This window comes from Apodemus sylvaticus, chromosome 7, assembly GCF_947179515.1.
Source record: "Apodemus sylvaticus chromosome 7, mApoSyl1.1, whole genome shotgun sequence".
Classification (NCBI taxonomy): Eukaryota; Metazoa; Chordata; class Mammalia; order Rodentia; family Muridae; genus Apodemus; species Apodemus sylvaticus.
The window spans coordinates 63,666,988-63,686,582 of NC_067478.1; the positions used below are offsets into that span (position 1 = coordinate 63,666,988).

The 19,595-nt window shown below is 44.9% G+C and overlaps 1 protein-coding gene and 1 long non-coding RNA gene across 2 annotated transcripts; both read right to left on the bottom strand.

Annotated features, from left to right (window-relative positions):
* Positions 1-1,393: 1,393 nt before the first annotated feature.
* Positions 1,394-16,077, bottom strand: Pdcd7 (programmed cell death 7). The gene is made up of 5 exons (XM_052188012.1): positions 15,120-16,077; positions 6,782-6,920; positions 4,989-5,225; positions 4,662-4,749; positions 1,394-2,455 (listed from the first exon to the last, which is right to left on the bottom strand). Exons 1-5 carry the CDS (start codon positions 15,996-15,998, stop codon positions 2,332-2,334), a joined length of 1,467 nt encoding a protein of 488 aa, XP_052043972.1. The 5' UTR covers positions 15,999-16,077; the 3' UTR covers positions 1,394-2,331.
* A 135-nt stretch (positions 16,078-16,212) lies between these two features.
* On the bottom strand, positions 16,213-18,117 carry LOC127688904 (uncharacterized). The gene is made up of 3 exons (XR_007978787.1): positions 17,907-18,117; positions 17,267-17,427; positions 16,213-16,695 (listed from the first exon to the last, which is right to left on the bottom strand). It is a non-coding gene; the product is annotated as an uncharacterized LOC127688904 (long non-coding RNA).
* Positions 18,118-19,595: the final 1,478 nt, after the last annotated feature.

Here is a 19,595-nt window from a genome sequence, read left to right on the forward strand (position 1 = left end):
AAGCCGAGCCGCACACCAGGAGCAGCAATCCCAGCTGAGCTTTTTAAAAGTCACATGGCCTCAGAAGCATAGAGGATCTTAGCGTGATTAAACCAGCTGGCTTGTCGCAGCTAATTCCAGACAGCGCAAGCTCAGGTACTCCAGCTAAATACCGAGTGTTCTCCAGTGGCCTGCTACTCTTCCCGTATGTACCCAACTCTTCCTGTTAGTCTCACACAAGTCCTGAGTCTGTGTGTGCGTTGTTCTATTTTGTTCCTATGATATGATTAGTCTAGGGCTGGAGCAATGGCTTAGTGGTTGTAAGTACTGGCTGCTCTTCCCGAGGACTCGGGGTTTGGTCCCCAGTACTGACACGGTGGCTCAGAACCATCTGCAACTCCAATCCCAGGGGCTCTGGCTCCTTATTCTTGCCTGATGGGCCTGGGCATGCACATAGTGCAAAACACCCATATACATCAAATCATTTTTTTTTAATTAAAAATGTGGTAAGTTAACAATTAGCTTTCTGCTTAATCTTTGAATCTTATTTTTCCATTTTATTCATTGATGTTTAATATAAGGAGAATTAAGGTAAAAGTGAAAAAATAAAACAAAACAAAAAAAATGAATCGGTAAAGGGCTGATCCAAATTCTGTCGACTGAAAGGTCTATAAGCCAGGTTGGGGGTATAGTCAGGGGTAAAGCACTCGCCTGCATCTTTCTAAATCTGGAAAGAAACAGTGACTGGTGCCACTATAACTCACAGGCAGGCAATGCACCAGGAAACCTAGAAAACAAAAACTGAACAAAAGTAGCGCTCACTTTATACAAGCCTTGTTGGCACGGAGTGTAGAGTGGCAACAGCTTTTCTCCACCTAGGACTCAGCACCTCCTTTTCTGAGTCAGGGCTGAACCTCTGAACCCTACGCGAAATTGCTGGCACCCAGGGATAAGGCCGGCACCAACGCTCGCTCACTCTCCCTCTTCAGTCTCTGCTCCTCCTGCAGCTCATCTCGTAGCAGCAGAATCCAACAAAGGAGCAGGCCTGTGGGTTGGGTGAAGTGAATCGTGTCAGACCTTAAGACATGCTGGGAAAAAGCAGCCCCCATTCCCTAGCTGTGCAGTATAACGCCATACTGCACAGACGGAGCACTGTACAATAGACTACAGAAAGGGACGAAGGTATTAGCGTATTACACCCCAGGGCTCCCAAGTCCACAGCATTTCCAAAGCTGATGGGGACCTTTCTTGCTATGCAGAGTCAGATTCTGCAGACAAAGTTTTGTGTTGAGGATTCATTTTTCCTGCAGCAAACACCTGTGTATTAAAATTAAACTTTGGAGTGAAATGCTTTAGCAATGTGAAGATGAAATGTGTCAAATGATTTGAGAGAGAACAAATCAGGGGCAAAGGCTCAACAAAAAAGCAAAAATGGTATTTATTTGGCTTTTAGAAAATTAAATAACAAAACCCAGAATAAAGCAAAACAAAAACCATAACATGTCATATGACTGATCATGTCCAAGCACAACAGCACTTACTAATGAATATAAAAATAAAATTATCATTCATATTTGCTCTTTTCCCAACTTTTACGACATGGATGTTTTTAGAAGCTTTAGAAGCTATCCAGCCCCTACCATGTGACTGAGATTACGGTCCCACAGGGAAGTAAGTTTCTCTTCCTGGAGGCTGCACACAACCAGCTCCCTCAGAACGTCTGTATTGGCACTTTCATGAGGAAATCAGGCACTGTCTGTCAGAGCACAAGCCAACCTGGCTCTGGTAACTCTTCAAGTTTTCTAAACTCTCCACACAACAACAGTTCTAAGCCATCGGTAATCCCGGCAGCCACTGCCCCATCATCCTCAGTATTGGCCTCCACACTGCACTGACACTGGGAGCAGCAGAACTGTAGGTCACACTGTGACCTGTGCCCCTGGGAGCTGGAGGCAGCTGGTAGGGAAGTAAGGAGCAGTGGCTGCTAACTCTACTCAGTGACCACCTCCACGCAGCCACCGAGTGTGCTGGCCGTACTTACCCACCAACAGAGCACACAGACAAAATAGAGCAAATGAGCAGGCCACATTGAACCAAGCCTCTCAAAACAGAGGCAGATTTAGTGAGCTAAGGTCACAGCCCATGCTAATACCCTCAGTTCATCTAGGCCCTTTCCAGAAGAACCTTATGAATCTCCTGGCTCCAGAGGCACCCCTGCCCAGGGCAGAGAAGGAAAGAAGCAGGCTTTCCAGCTAGGACAATGCTGCAGAGTTTAAGTTGTGCAGAAGACTTCAGCATCTCTAGCATCTCGAGCCGCAGTGCTTGCCCACTGAACCACACTCCTGGAGCGTCTTAATGCAGCTGAATGGCAGTTGCCCAGATGTCATTGCTGGGGAGCGGAGGAAGGACCCAGCCTTGGGGAACGGAGTTGCCTTTAGGATGATCAGACGGTACCAGGTACTGATCCCAATCATGCCTTAATAAGAAGGTTAAAAAACAATGTTTATATCTGTTTCTCCAAGCAAGATATTCAGAAACTAGACTTCTTATCCAGGATACTGTTTTCAAAAGCTAAAGAACTGGGTCACAATAAGGTACACATTTAAGGAAAAATATTGATCCTCATTATTTGCATATTTTACGTTTGTAATTTCTTTTTCTGAGACAGGGCTGGGGCTGGCCTTGAACCTATCCTCCTGCCTCCACTTCCCCCAAGGCCTATAAGCATGAGCCACCACACTTGGCTGTATTAGCAAATTTACATCAACCCATGCGGAATTTTCACGGAAACCCAAAAAATCTGTCATCAAAATGCACATTCCTAGGTGAAGGCCCTCCTCCGCCGTCTTCTCCTCAGCTCCTATGGTATAAATCAGCATCCTTTCCTGTCTGCTCTCTGCCACGTGCTTCACTTGTTCAGTTCTGTGCTGTGCTGTGCTTCTTCTTCTTCTTCTTCTTTTTTTTTTTTTTTTTGTGGTTTTTCGAGACAGGGTTTCTCTGTGTTGCCCTGGCTGTTCTGGAACTCACTCCGTAGACCAGGCTGGCCTCAAACTCATAAATCTGCCTGCCTCTGCCTCCCGAGTGCTGGGATTAAAGGCGTGCACCACGACTGCCCGGCCAGTTCTGTGCTTCTTACTGGTGACTTTACTCTTTAAATGGCACCCAAATGTGCTGGTGAAGTGCTAATGTTACTACGTGAGAGAGTTGTGAGGTACCTTGTACTCTAGATAATGTACTCTAGACAAGCATCATTAGACTCAGATTATAGTCCAGTTAGCTCTAATGCAATGCTTATAATCAATAGGATACATGAAATTAGGCATCTTCAAACTGACACATCAAACAAGGTAGCGATCAGCTAGTAAAAATAAGACAAAGGCTAGAATGACCGCTCAGCAGTAAGAACACTGGCTACTCTTACAGACCACCTAGGCTTGACGTCCAGCATCTACACGATGGCTCACGACTACCTGTGATGCCAGTCCATTACACCAGGTACACATGTCTCTCTCTCTCTCTCTCTCTCTCTCACATACACACACACACACACTCAAATACCCAAATCACATTAAAAACAAAAACAAAACAAAAAAACCCTGAGACAAAAGCTCAGTTGTCTACCTGGCCCTGTCTCCTTCAGGAGTAATGCAATGTTTAATATTCTGTGATTCAATATTCACAGTAGCTTGACAGAACCTACTATCAAAAATACGTTTAAAGTCTAAAACTTGTGCAATGAAGTTAGAACGTTTTCTAAAAAGTAAACTTGATTCCCCAGAAAATTCCTTTCCAATATTCAGAAATTGCTGGAATGTTGGAAGAAGTCTCCAGTATTTTAAGCCATTTTTCTGAGGCCCCTAAGTCCTAAGATGCTGGAGCCTAGAAAATAAAGACATGCTTCTAGGCACCAAGTTTACACTGCCTGGGACATCCAGTCATTGACTTCTCAGAAGACTGCGTGTGGAAAAGAAGCTGCTGTCACAGCCTAGACAGCTGAGAACCGCCCAACTCCCTCCTAAGGAGCGAGTTCAGCTGAGAGAACTATGCTCAAACCTGCGGGCACGCAGGGGTCAGCATGGACTTTAGTCTCCATGGGCAACCATTCAGGAAAAAAAGTTTCTTTTCCTGGGTTGACTCAGCACTAAAATTAAGAAAACAAGGCCAAAGCCAGGCGGTGGTGGCGCACGCCTGTAATCCCAGCACTCTGGGAGGCAGAGGCAGGCAGATTTCTGAGTTCGAGGCCAGCCTGGTCTACAGAGTGAGTTCCAGGACAGCCAGGGCTACACAGAGAAACCCTGTCTTGAAAAAGCCAAATCCAAAAAAACCAAAAAAAAAAAAAAAAAAAAAAAAAAGAAAGACAACAAGGCCAGCTATGGTGTGCATGCCTTTAATCCCAGCAATGAAGGGAGGCAAGTAGATCTCTGAATTCAAGGACAACATGATGTACGTACAGAGCAGTCACAGTCAAGTTTCAGTTTCTTTACCTGTTCAAATGGAGACATTGACTTCCAAGAACTAATGAGGACTTTAAAGATACAGGTGGCACCCTTGAAATTTGGCAACACTGCACACCCAAAAGGAACTTTTTAAAAAGATACAGCAGTAGAGCTCAATAGCAGAAGCACTTCATCAAGAGCGTCCCGTACCCGAGAAAGGGGGACAGCAGAGGCTGCCCTTCTGACCTTATCTGAATGAGCGCGGGCAGCGAGTGCTCAGCCTGGAGGTAATACTGACGGAATGGCTGCAAGAGCTGGGCAAGCGGGAACTCATCTGAAAGAGAAGGCACAACACGTCACCATGTCTGCTTGCTGTTAGGAGTGCACTCTCAAGGCACGGTGACGGATTATGACAATAAGATCAACCTCATCTTCTAGTAGCCCTCACTTTGACCACCCAGTTAAGAATCTCAGCTTGTAGTCAGGTCTTCCTTTTGGCTTAAGCTGGGTAACTCACAATAAAAAGAACTATCAACTTACTTTCCTCATTTCTACTGGTAAAGATAATCTTACCTGGATCCCCGAATAACTTGGACTCAATTTCACGTTTCTGAAGTAGAAGTTTCTCTTTCTCTTTTCTCTGTTTCTTTTCCAGTTCTCTTCTCCTCTCTTCCTCCTGTTCTCCTTCTAGCATAACTCGGAGGGCTCTCTCTTCAGCTTCATACAGTTCAGAGCGCTTTTTAATGAGTTTTCTTAGCCGCTGAAGATGGTGCTCAAAAGTCTCATCAGCTGCAGCAGGAGGACAGACCCCTGTGCAAAAAGAAGCGAGTGGATGCTCCTTTGCCCGTACATTCCTAGGCAGTGCAGAGCAGAGCGAGGGGACACCTATGCAGTGCTTGCCGTGTGCTTCACACACACTACAGCGTGACACCAGCTGTGGGCAGAACTATCGTCACTCCCTTCGCAGAGCAGGAACCCGACACACAGAGTTTACCTAAGTTCTCAGAGGAAAAGGAACTGAGGTCTGCACCCCCTCTGGGAGGTTACCTTTTCCTTGTGTCTCTCCATCCTATTTTGGTTTTTTCATCAATCCTTAGACAGTCCCAAAAGTTTGTCTTTTTGGCCCTCACTCATCTCATTCCAGTTTATGCTACTTGCTAACTAACTCATTTGTGTGTGTGTGTGTGTGTGTGTGTAGCATGTGCACAGGTGCGTATCCCATGCACATGAGTGTGAGGCCAGAGGCCATCAGGTGTTCTGTTCTATCACTGTCTTTTTCCCTTGAAAGAGGATCTCTCAGTGCTAGAGAGATGGCTCAGCGGTTAAGAACATTGGCTGCTTTTCCAGAGGATCCAGGTTCAATTCCCAGCACCTATATGGCAGCACACAACTGTTTGTAACTCCAGTTCTAGATGATTCAACACTCTCACAGACATACATACAGGGAAAACACCAATTCACATATAATAAAAATAAATAAATTACTTAGGGGGAAAAACAATTAGGCTTCCCAGTAGTCAGGAGAAAGACAGAGGTAGGAAGATCTCTACAAATTCAAGGCCAGCCTACTCTACAGAGTGAGTTCTAGGTCAGCCAGGGCTACAAAGCAAGACCTGTCTTGGAGAGAGAGAGAGAGAGAGAGAGAGAGAGAGAGAGAGAGAGAGAGAGAGAGAGAGAGGAGAAGGGAAGGGAGGGGAGGGGAGGGGAGGGGAGGGGAGGGGAGGGGAGGGGGAGGGGAGGGGAGGGAAGGGAAGGGAAAGAAAAGAAAAGAAAAGAAAAGAAAAGAAAAGAAAAGAAAAGAAAAGAAAAGAAAAGAAAAGAAAAGAAAAGAAAAGAAACAGGATTTCTCACTAAACCTGGAGCTAGGCTGGCACCCAGCAAGTCCCATCCATCCTGTCTCAGCACACCGCCCCCCCCCCCCCCCTTTCCTGCATTGGGACTACAGGTTTATATAACTACATCTGGCCTTTTGCATGGGTATTGGGGATTCAAATGCAGGTACTCTTAAACACTTAGCTATTCCTAACCCCTTACTGATGAACTCTCATCCAGGACAGACTATAAGTCCCTTAAAATAGAACAATCAATTCAAGACTGTTCTCTTTCCGTCTCAGTAAGAGTGGCATTACTGAACAGACCACGATAAAATCATGAAATCACCATAAAGCAAACAAACAAAAACAAACAAACAAATAAAGGGAGGTCTTCGGTTTTGTTCTCCATAAGATAAAAAAGAGCTTCAAACAGCAAATATTAATCTTCCCCCTTACACACAATTGTCCTAACAAAACCTCAGTGAGGCCCCAGGACTCTGAACTACATCGGAGGCCGAGACAACAATCAGCTGGAATACAAGCCGTCCTTACCTTTCCTGGCTGCAGCTTCTTTCCTCAGTTTCCTCAGTTTCTCTAAAGCACGCAGGATGTCCACCATTCTTTTGGTGTCTGATTGTTTTTTCCTTACTTCAGCTAAGACCCCATCAGCAGCTGCTTTGAGTTCCTGTTCCTGGAGGGGAAAGGCCACAAGAACTTGTATTAGGAACGGCCTGAGAGATCAGACCTGCCTGGAGGTGAGATTTCAGAGGATCAAGCCATGCACACCACAGCCTACTGAGTTTATATTTCAATTGCCTAGGCGTAGCAAGCTACAATGACTTTGCCCAAGGGCTTCTGTCCTTTTGCAGACAAATTATACAACTGTGTTGCTGCTTTATTGCAGAGGCTACCCCTCTATGTAGCCCAAGCTGGCCTTGACTGAACTTCCTGTCTTTGCATCTTTGCTGGAGGGCGTTTTGTGCACAGTGTTTTCTAATGCTGACTTCTGTACCCACAAATTTGGTTGCAGTCTGGACTTTGGCACTGTCATTATTATGACATATCTCCCGACTCAGTATTTTATAAGATGTTGTTCTCCACCATCTTCTAATTGGTCAATAATGAGCTAAACAGCCTATAGCTAGGCAGGAGAGGAAAAGACAGGACTTCTGAGCCCAGAGAAAGGGATAGGGTCTCATGTGGGGCCTGGGAAGTCACATGGGGCATGTCACATGGGACATGTCTGAAGGAGGCCAAAGTGAGAACGAGGTGGCAGGTAGGTACGGGGCCACCTGGCTGAGAAGTAGACCAGGTCAGCATAGGCTGCTTAGAATAGATCGGAATCAGCCCAGCTATTGTGCCTGAAGCTTTTAATAGTTATAAAGGTCTCTTTGTCATTATTCAAAGCAAGGGCACATTTGGAAAAGCCCCTAGTTTGACATTTGGCACCCAACGCGGGGCTAGAAATCAAAGCTTAAGGGTTGAGAGAAGTCCTGGGTGGAAAGTTGAACAAGCACTCTACAGGAACAGGTTCCTTTAAGGACACCCCACCCCATATCAAATCAGGGCTCCTTTAAGACACACACTCCCCCAACCCCCAACCCTGCCTCCATATCAAAGCAGCTTACTAGGTAGGGAGCAGGAACCAGAGGCCCAAGATGACCACAGGAACACATGCCATGCTGAGGCCAGAGTCAGGAGGGAGGCTGAAATCTAGTGAACGTCTCACGGCAAAGGGACTGCCCCTGGGTCGGCACCCTTTAAGAATGGTCAGAGAACCACTAAGGGTGTGCAGAAGCCAGGCCTGAACAGAAAGCCCAAATCCCAAGCACGGACGAGCCTCTGATCAGGTAAGCCTGTGCTTAAGTGCTGAAGAAAGAAAAGAAACTGGGCATAGACAATCACAGAAAAAAGTTTGAAAATAATAAGTTTCCAAAGGAAGTGACCACAACAGCAAACAGAAGAGGGCATCTGGAGCCCACATAGTTCTGTTTCCATTATCAGCATACAAATAAGTAATCTTATTTTCAGAGATGGCTGTAATTTCACATATGCTCTTTAAGAAAGATCAGAATAAAGTAGATTTAGATAAGGACTGAAAGATGGGATGCTAGGTTACAGACCACAGAGTCCATCAGAGGATTCAAGATGAGAAAAATCCAATAAAAACTTGAAGAACTAGAATGGCAACTCATAGAGATGTGATACTCTGAATTAAAAGTACAGATACTGTTTGAGGACACCTTAGAGCAATGTTATATAACAGCGTATGTGTTTCATTTTGTAGAGTTTGAAAACTTAAAATATGTATATATGCTGATATATGACTTTGCAGATTGAAGCTGATGATGCCCCAACATATGTACACAGTAGAATGTGACACTTTTTCAGCCATTACAGCATAAAACACGTTACAGACGTAGCTTACAGTCCTGCAGGTCAGGCAGCTGTAAAGGATCTCCCTATTCTTTAAAGGAGACGCTCATAAACAGAAGATGTAGGATCTCCCAAAGACGGATTAAATGGTGCTCTACTGAATTTAAAAACATTTAAATGTCATTGAGACACACAGCACAGCTGCTGAAAAGCATTGGATTTTAGAAAGGACTGTGGAATTAAGCCAGCCTATATATGTGGAAGTATGTTACATTAGGGAAGAGGTTTTGTCTTTGTTTCAACAGCAGATGAAAAGCTATGGATTCTGTCAAAATTAATAAAGATCAGATTTGACTGGAGGAGACCCTGAAAATTCTGGCTGCAGACATGAAAAAAGAAACTAAAAAACAAAGCAGGAGGTGCATGCTGATCCGTCTCCAAGGGAACAGCTTGGAGACTGGCTAAGAAATACCTCTACATGGCCAATAAACCTTGTTGACAAGAGAGTCCTCAGGAATTATTAATATATGCCATCCTTTCATATGGCATGGATGGAAATTCTTTTAAAAAGATTTATTTATTTTATTTATATGAATACATGAGCCCATCACAGATGGTTGTGAGCCACCATGTGGTTGCTGGGAATTGAACTCAGGACCTCTGGAAGAGCAGTCAGTGCTCTTAACCCCTGAGCTATCTCTCCAGCCTACAAGGATGGAAATGTATATTACAGTTCGGCTATACAGTCCACACAGACTTATAAATTGATAGATGTCTCTCTCCTGCTCAAAGAGCAGAGGATCATCTTCAGCTGAGTTGTGCACACTTCATATTCCTTACATGTGCTAATATAGAAATGTATATTACTTTTAAAAGTTTATATGTTTACAGAACAAAAGAACCAGACGTCAAAGAAGACAAGTTGCCCAGGTGATCCAACCTCGCAGACAGCTTCAATAGCTGTTTCCTCAAATATCTAGTCAAAAACAATTTCAAAACAGCTAAGATCGTCTAGCCAGGACTTTAGTTAAGCCCTGCACTTTCCACTTTCCCATCACACAGAGACTGAACAACAAATGTATTGCTAGTTTTCTTAGGACTTGGCCAATATCCCAATTTTCTTAGGGACCCCAAAAGAAAACACCTCCCCAAGACATCAGGAAGCAATTTTAACAGAATGCCCCATTTCCCAAAAAGTGGGTTTGGATTGTTCCCTGGGTGGTGAATGTTTGTTGTTGTTTAAGTTGTCACAAGTTGTTAATGCTCTTGGTCAAGGAGGAAACAAAGTAAAGGAAGTTAGATTCAAGGATCTTTCTCTTTCCTCTACCCTTCTTTCTTCCCTATCTAGTGTTACAGAAAGGGTGAACAGAAAACAGAGTATAAGGAACGAGAGGATGAAAGGGTAGGTTACTGAATCTACTTTTAGACTAAAGATCATTAACAAAATTTACATTTTGTATGGATTTTGTATATTGATTCAAACTTACGGTTACTTTTGCTACAAATACTGTATATATATTTTAACTTGTTAAAGGTTTTGTGCCTATGCAACTTATTTGAAAATGCAATGTGAAGTGCTAGCCCTTTTTGTAAGCTGTTATTGCAAACTGTTTAGAATAATTAAAAAATACAACTTAGTAGTCAGTCAAACTTATAGTCCTGTGAGGTACTAGTTTAGTTTATTACAGAAATAAGCTTTCTTTAGCCTCCTACAGAGTTTTCAAAGTTGAACAGAGAGTAACTAGCTGGAAACAAGCAACATTTCCTATTCAGATATACTACAGATAATGATCTTCAAAAAACCTCAGAGATGCACACAATATGGCATTTAAGATGTTTTATTAATAAAAGGCTTTTCATGACAGTGAGACATGACTCCTCCTGGCAGCACCCCCATTCTACCTCAAAGATGACGAGCACCAAAGAACCTTCACATGAAGCTTGCTTCAAATGTGGCAAGCTGCCCCTGGGCAAGAACTGCAGACAGCATGCTGTCCAAGTTGTGGGCAAGCAGAACATGGAAGAAACCAACTGCCAGACTTTGCAAGGACAAAGTAGGCCTGTCCTTCTTAATTCTTGCTTCACAAAAAAGTCTGTCCTTTGCTGGGCCAGAAGACCAAAGATGGATGCTCCCTTGCTGCAACGGAACCTTGGGTGTCTGTCCAGGCAGCCAGCCGTGTCTGTCATTTCTATAGTTTTGGAAGCTGCTTGCTTCCAAATTTTAATTTCCTGTTTACTCAGGTAATTTTTATTCCTTCTCGGGTCTCTCATGGGGTTGAAGACTAGATAGTTATAGTCTCATACCTAAGCTTAAGTTGTTTAGGATTCAAAAAAAATGTCTTAAGGTCTAAAATGATATTTATAGGTTGGTAAATGCAACCTATAAATAATATAAAAGTGATTTAATAGATTAGTGATTTAAAATAATAGAAAGTGATTTAAGTACAGAACTTTGAACTCACCAAGACAGGATAGATAGTACTTTCTCCAAGGTTGCTAAATACAAATGAACTGGGCATTGTGAATGTCATTTTACGTGATAGTTTTCATAATTGTCTTCTTGTATATTTTATTAATATAAGAGAAGAGTCTTGTATTGGACTAAAAGAGAGTTATCTTACTTCAGCCTCCCACAGGTATGACCACCTCTCCCAGCTCATCATACAGACGTCTCCCCTTTTTTTGGTTTTATTTATTTCTTAGACATGGTCTCACTCTGTAGGCCAGGCAGGCTTCAAACTGCAGCACTCCACCTGCACCTCAGCCTCCTGAGTGCTGGGATCACAGATGTGAGCTACCCCACCCAGCTCCATAACCTTATTTAAGGAGAACCTCTCCTCAGCATCTGTACTGAGCTCTTGTTTCTCAGTGTTTCCTAAGGTATGGTACAGCAAATGCCTGAATCTAATCACCTTGTCAAGCTGGAACTCTAGAAATGCAGATTAACAGACCTGAAAGATCAGGCTCCCAAGGAGGATACGGAATGAACTGTGAAGGCCTAGAACCCTATAATACCTCAGATAAACACTCAAGTTTATCCTTCACTGCTCCTAAAGAAGGCTTCCACACAAGCATCTTTCACACTAGGAGCCAATCTTCCTAGGATTATTTGCCTCCCATACTCTAATCTGCTTGCCTAGTTCTCCCTCCCGTCTCTTATGTAAGTGCCTGCAATTCCACCATTACAGCCAACGACGGTGCCCCCTTCAGTCTTCTGCTAGGAAAACCACCCTTGGCTGGAACTACTGCTTTTTGGCTCAGTTCAGAAGTCATTAAGTTATCTGGGGAGCCTCCCTCCCCTGAACTAGACGGATATCCCTGGGCTCCTTATACTATCTTCGGTTGAAAAATTAACATATACCATGCGGTACTGACACGATCCTTTACAAGGCTCTAAGCAATCAAGGATAAGAGCTATATTTTACTCTCCTTACCCCTGCTATCTCTGACACTTAATGGACTCCTACTAAATGTTTGCTGAAGTGACTCAAAATATTTCCAGACTAAAGTACTGCCTCCCCTGTGCTGACATTCCTGAGGTTCAATGCTAAATCTCATTATCAACATACTTTTCACCAATGCTACATTGGCCTCTAGAGCAGTAGTAGACACCGGGTGGGGGTGGGGGGAAGGAGATTGTGCTGGCTAGTTTTATGTCAACTCAATACAAGCTAGAGTCCTTTGGGAAGAGGGAAACTCAATTGAGAAGCCATCCCCTGCACCACCACCAACCAGGCCACTGGGCAAGCCTGTGGTGCATTTTCTTAATTAGTGACTGATGTAGGAGGGCCCAGTACAGTTATAGGTGGTGCTACCTGTGGGCATGTGGTCCTAGGTATATAAGAAAGCCCCTGAGTAAACCATGGAGAGCAAACTAGCAAGCAACACTTCTCCATGGCCTCTGTGTCAGCTCCTGCTCCAGGTTCCCACCCTGACTAGCTCTGATCATACCCTGGGATGCGGACGTGGAAGTGAGATGAACCCTTGAACTGCAAGTTGCTTTTCCTCATAGCATTTCATCACAGTACTAGAAACCCTAACTAAAACAAGTGTCAGCTGACTGTACAAAGTAGGAAGAGCTGAAGGACCCTTCGCACCGTCTCAACATCTGAACAATAGACATGCTAGCATGGAAGGGAAAAAGCTCCAAGATCCTCAGCTCTAGACAACTACAGGTAACTGGGAAATGCTGAGAGCAAGAGAAACCGTTTTCCCCAGGGACAAGCACCTCAATTCATTATCAGTAGTCAGCCCTGAAATCATATACATACAAGTAACATAAAATGTACTAGTCAGGTTGTATTTATGTATATATGTAACAATCAGTAAAGAAAAAGAGGGCGTGAATTTGAGAGAGAACAAGCGAGATGCATTGAGGCTGGAGGGAAGAAAGAATGGGGGAAATTATGTAATTATATTTTCAAAAACTAACATGTATATGTATACATGTGCATATATACATACATATGTGTGTATATTTATATATGTATATATAAACTAACAAGCCGGGCAGTGGTGGCGCACGCCTGTAATCCCAGCACTCTGGGAGGCAGAGGCAAGCGGATTTCTGGGTTCGAGGACAGCCTGGTCTACAGAGTGAGTTCCAGGGCAGGCCAGGGCTATACAGAGAAACCCTGTCTTGAAAAAACCAAATCCAAAAAAACCAAAAAACAAAACAAAACAACAACAACAAAAAAACCCCAACACACACACACACACACACACATACACACACATAAAGCAGCAGTGGGTCTGCAGTTAAAAGAGCACTTGTGACTCTTACAAAGGACTCTCAATTCCCAGCACCCTGCACCCATTGGTTGCACCCAGTGGTTCATCACCATCTGTAACTCTATTTCCGGGGGATCAGATGTCCTCTTCTGACCCCAGAGGCAGTAGGTACACATGTGGTACACATACAAACACACAGGCAAAACAATCACAAAACCCAAAATGAATAAATCTGAAACAACAATAACAGCAGCATTCAAAGGAAATGAGGATGCCTACAACTTCACACTTGGCAAACCCTACTTTCTCCCAGGTTCTACCAAAGAACATGAGACAGGCAAGCTTTGAAATCAGACAACTTGGGATTAAATCTGAAGTAATATTGGTACAAATTTGTGTGACTGCTGTCAAGTTAACTGCTTTAAGTCTCAATCTGTAAAATTAGGGTAATGAATTCCTCAGGACTGTGTGTAGGACAACACACAATAGTGTAGTGTCTACTATAGATGTAAGTGCTGAGCTGGGGTGAGTACAGAATAGCATAGCGGGCTGGAGAGGTGGCTCAGAGGTTAAGAGCACTGACCGCTCTTCCAAAGGTCCAGAGTTCAATTCCCAGCAACCACATGGTGGCTAACAACCATCCCAAATAAGATCTAACACCCTCTTCTGGAGTTTATGAACATAGACGGCTACAGTGTACTTACATATAATAAATAAGTAAATAAATAAATATTTTTGTTTTCTGATTTTTTTTGGTTTTTTCGAGACAGGATTTCTCTGTATAGCCCTGGCTGTCCTGGAACTCACTCTGTAGACCAGGCTGGCCTCGAACTCAGAAATCCGCCTGCCTCTGCCTCCCAGAGTGCTGGGATTACAGGCGTGCGCCACCACTGCCATGCTTAAATAAATCTTTAAAACAAAACAAAAACCAGAATAGCATAGCAACCTGAGGCCAGTGGAATTGGGTTATATGCTCTCTCCATGCACAATCTCCAAAAATAACGGGAGTATCATATTCTAATCTGCACTTGCTATTTACTGCATTGTTTTTGAATATAGTTTTCTTGCTATTTTTGCAATTTTGTGAGTCCTAATTTCAATCATTTGAATAAGAGGTTAAGCACCGGGAAACACTCGAACCAGACAGACCCACCTCACCCAAACAGTGGGATTCATAGTGTCAAACGAGTAAACAAATGAATCCCGTGACTATTATCAACCTCATCAGCCAATCAGGTTATAAAGGTCTCCGGGTGTGGTCCAAGTCCTCTAAATTTGCACGTTTTAGGACATAGTATAAAAGATAATTCAGCTGGGCGGCGGTGGTGGTGGTGGTGGTGGTGGGGGCGCACACCTGTAATCCCAACACTCAGGGAGGCAGAGGCAGGCGGATTTCTGAGTTCAAGGCCAGCCTGGTCCTCAGAGTGAGTTCCAGGACAGTCAGGGCTACACAGAGAAAACTCTGTCTTGAATAACCCCCCCACCCCCCAAAAAAGATAATTCGACCGGTTAGTACTGCACCATCAGTAAGTGGATCCAACAACTCTGGAGCAGGATACAGGAGGGGTGTCCTCCCTGAAATGCACCAGTGTGAACCTGTCCTGTGTTTAAGGGACTTTATGGTCTAAGTTCTAGAGTTATGCACCACACATCGTCAACACGGAACACAGAGCAAAGAGGTGCGAAAGGCTAGCTTTCACGGATAAGCATCCGAGCTAACTAGCACACAGATTCGGGTTCCAGTCACCACTGCTCCAACCACCGAGCACATAGTAGTTCTCACCCGCTTCTTTTCTTCCACTTCCTGCACGCACTTCACCCTCCACCGGTCAATCTCCTGCTCCCGTTCCGTGGCCTGCGCGGCCTCCGCCTCCCGCTCAGCCTCACGTTCCCGGGCCCTCTCACGAAGCCGCAGCCGGCGGCGCCGGACCCTCTCCAGCCTCCGTCGCGCCTCGCCCACATAGGCGGCCTGGGCCAGGGGCTGCACCTGCTCGGCTAGCTCCGCTCGCAGTGGCGCCGTCTGAGCGTGCAGAGAGGCCCAGGCCGCTCCGTCGGCCTCGGCCTCACGCAGGGACTGCCCCAGGCTGCGTAGCCGTCGCACCAAACGCAAAGCGGCACGCAACCGCGCGCGTACTTCGCCCAAGCTGGGCCCGGAGGGTGTGCGCGGGGTCCGGAGGCCGCCCGGCCGCCGAGGGTTCCCGAACACCGCCTCCAGCCACTGCCGATCACGCAGGCGCTGGAGGGCCGCGTCTCCGAGCACGTCGGGCGGCGGCGGCGCCTCGGCCCAGCGCGGGCTCCAGGGCGGCCCAGGGCCTGGAGGCGGTGGCCGTGGACGCTCGACGACGTCGGGCCCCGGGAAGGGCCGGCACTGCGGCGGCGGCGGTGGCGGCGGCAGCGGTGGGGGTGGCACCGGGAAGAAGACGCCGCCACCGCCACCGCCGCCGCCGCGGGAGGCCTCGGCCGGCGCGCGGGGCTGCAGAGCCAGCGGAGGCTGGAGGAAAGGGGCAGATGCCCCCGGGAAGGGGCCGGGTCGCTGGGGAAGAGGCGGCGGAAAAGCCGGAGAGGGCAGCGGCGGGGGCGGACAGCCGAATGGAGCGGAAGGCGGTGGCTGCGGGGGCGGCGGTCCCTGACGGCTCTGGGCGAAAAAAGGTGGCAGGGCCATATCTGTAGAGCAGTGGCTGCGAGCAGTGACAGTAGTAATCTGTGTACTTCTTTATCCGGGTTCCAGGAGGAAGTGACGTGTATAATGCACGACCGGTGCTTTACTCACTTCCTGGAAGCTTGGCGAACTGCAGGACTTTTGTTTGTCGTGCCAGGAAGTGTGAACCCGGAAAAAACACCAAGGAGCCATCTCCGATGCAATAGCATTAGGGTTTCTTTATTACAAGCTCGGGCTTGGACTCTCCTCCAAACAAACCCTAACATAGCAGGGCAGGAAGGGAAGGCGGAGCAGCCCTGAACCTTCAGTAGGACAAACAAGTTTTATAGGAAAATAAGAGCGAGGGGAGGGGGCGTCCAGTCTGGCAAGCATCTAATAGAATGACTATAAACCAACAGGTGGGTGTTCTGAAGCAAGACTGTATTTGATCACAAACAGTTTGAAAGTACATCTGGAACAATCAAACTAATCTCTGCTTAACTGTTGCTAGAAGTAGCTAGAGAGTAACTGGCCAAGGACAAGACATGAGGTCTGGTAGTGTTGGTGCAGTTTGAGTTCTGCTGCAGGTCAAGTTCTCAGGCGTTTTTCTTTTCTTTAAGATGGAGATTTGACCTCTCCGATTCAGTCTTGAATTCAGAAGCAGTGACATTTTTGAACGTTCTAGAGGGACTAGAGACATGCCTGAAGCTCCAGCTAAGATCTGAAAGACAAAAAGTTTTGAGAGGAACACAGGATGGAAGCAGCATGTGCTAGTAGTTTGTCTGCCGGGGGTCTGAAGGGACACAGGGTGTAGAACGCAGAAACACTGAGAGGCTAGGTGGTCTTGGAGAGATGGATGTCACAGTATCCAGATTTCATATCATTTGTTTGTTTTGATTTTCTGGCTGTTCTGGAACTGGTTCCCTAGACCTGGCTGGCCTCAAACTCAAAGAGATTTGCCTGCCTCTGCCTCCCCAGTGCTGAGATTCAAGGCATGAGCCATTACTGTCTGGCTCCAGGGTGTCATGTTTTAAGAAAAATGAAAAACCAATGGCTATAAGCCAGAATTGTAAAGGGAAATCCTTCCATCTTATTAGTTAAAGGAGTTAAACTTCTTCGGTATAAATTTAAGGTTCATATTAAGCTGTGAGAGACAATACAGAGGAGCCTGTGTGCCCTTTATCCTGATTCCCCCACCTGCAACAACTTGTAAAGCTGCAGTGCATTTTCCCTTTAGAACCACCCTATTTTTAGCCCTTAATCCACCTTCTGAAATCTTAGCCACCACTTACCAAAAGAGTTTCAGGCTATTGGAACTGGAGATTTGCTTATTTATCCAGGTTTGTATTATTCCTGACAGGATCCCATATGAATTTATACTTGTTTGATCATTTTTTCCCCGGGGAGTGTGGGATTAAAGTCTTGTACCACCGCCACCTTGTTCACTGTAAATCTAGAATTCAGAAAACAACTTACAGAGATCCACTTGGCTGTGTTGTGATTAAAGGCATGATCTACCATTGCCCTGCTCAAATACTTTATCATCTCTAAAACACACCAGCTCTTAGAGATTGAGAAAACAACATTTGAACTGTAGTAACTCTTTGAATTTACTTGAAATGTTTTAAATCTCTTAAGTGTGTTTTTAATACCAAAGAACAAAAATATCTGAAATGGAAATTTCTGGTTTCTTTGGAGACCCAGTTGTGTCATGTAATGTTTTTCTGGAAACTGTCTTATGAGAGGATGTTTTTACCAAAGCAGACACATGGATGTTTTGCTGAGGACAGACATGTGGTGTTTTTCTGGAAGCAGCCTGGAAAAAGGGCATGTGGAGTTTGCTGATCGGATGCTTGAGAGAAATGTGATGTTTGGAAAGGGTGTGACTATAACCCAACAGACAGTGGATGGCACTGCATGGTATCGGCTTACCTTGCCATTCTTGGCTGGTATTCATCTGTCTGGACTATATAAAAAGAAACAGCACCAAAGAGCTTCTGGGGGTGTTCCTGCAGCTTCCTGCCTCTTCTGTGGAGTTGGGACAATTGGCAGAGTCTTGTTGTTTCTTCTGGATCAACTTCTGTTGCCGATCATAAATGGTGTTTGCCAGTGGATCAGCTGCCACTGCTGATTCATGTGACCTGATCTGACATCCTGACACAGATTGGATTTGCTCCAAAGAACTATTTCTAAACAGGTCCACATTCTCCTTTGTCCTGTGAACCTTTCCTTTCCACTACCTCTGGTGGGGGTGGGCTAGAAGAGAGGCTAAAGCATTTAAGAACCCTTATTAAAACTAGGTTTTAAAAACATAAGCCTACAAATATCCTTTTTATTTAAGAAGAAAATGCAAAAGCTGATTTGAAGATGGCATGGGCAATCTGTAGTTTAATATTCTAACATGGAATTAAGATGGATGGTTTAAGAAAACTCAGTTATCATTTCATGCCTACAAGGCAAGTGTGCCTTTGGTAAATTATCATTCAAAAATATTATTTTTCGCCGGGTGGTGGTGCACACCTGTAATCCCAGCAATCTGGGAGGCAGAGGCAGGCGGATTTCTGAGTTCGAGGCCACCCTGGTCTACAGAGTGAGTTCCAGGACAGCCAGGGCTACACAGAGAAACCCCGTCTCGAAAAATTCCAAATCCAAAAAACCAAAAAAAAAAAAATTTCATTTTTATGCTTTTATGCTTGATCAGATGAAAGGCATTTGCTAGTCTTTATAAGTTTGGAGTGAATGACCAAGCTATCTGAGAACAATTGCCTCCTATTATACAGGAGAAATCTCCTATTTAAGTCTAATCTTATCAATTTTGATGATGTCCACGGCTTGTCTTCCCCTGTGGAAACCAAGACAAATCCTCTTCCCCAAAGTAACACATAACCTGGTTTCCTTTCTAAGGTCAACACATCTTTAATGTATACAGCCTGACTTAATTCAGCAGTTTTTTTCTTACTTTCTAATGTCTCTCTGCAGCTGTTGTTCCTTTCTCATTAGTATTGAAAAATTAAAGTTAATAAAACACTATATAATCTATCTAGGGAGTCTTTATTACCCCTTTCTATTTATAAAACATATCTTTTGAAGTATGATTAGATCTTTCTATAATTGCTTGTCCTGTAGGAGTGTGTGGTATACCTGTTGTAGGGTTTTACTGCTGTGAACAGACACTATGACTAAGGCAACTCTTATAAGGACAACATTTTTTTATTAAAAAAATTATTTGTTTTATGTATATGAGAGAACCGTCTTCACACATACCCAGAAGAGGGCATTAAACATACAGATGGTTGTGAGCCACCATGTGGTTGCTGGGAATTGAACTCATGACCTCTAGAAAAGCAGACAGTACTCTTAACCACCGAGCCGTCTCTCCAGCCCAACATTTTTTTTAAATAGATTCTTTTTTTAAAGATTCATTTGTTTATTTCATGTATGCGAGAACACTGTCACTGTCTTCAGACACACCAGAAGAGGGCATCAGATCTCCATTACAGATGGTTGTGAGCCACTATGTGGTAGGATCTCTGGAAGAGCAGTCAGTGCTCTTAACTGCTGAACCATCTCTCCAGCCCTAAGGACAACATTTAATTGGGGCTGGCTTACAGGTTCAGAGGT

Bases quoted from the DNA above. Each gene is read 5' to 3' on its own strand.
- Pdcd7 (XM_052188012.1), bottom strand. From the start codon at position 15,998: ATGGCCCTGCCACCTTTTTTCGCCCAGAGCCGTCAGGGACCGCCGCCC. The intron at 6,921-15,119 runs GTGAGAACTACT...TTTCCCCTCCAG, and splicing joins AAGTGGAAGAAAAGAAGCGG to GAACAGGAACTCAAAGCAGC. The intron at 4,750-4,988 runs GTAAGATTATCT...CTTCTCTTTCAG, and splicing joins CAAGTTATTCGGGGATCCAG to ATGAGTTCCCGCTTGCCCAG.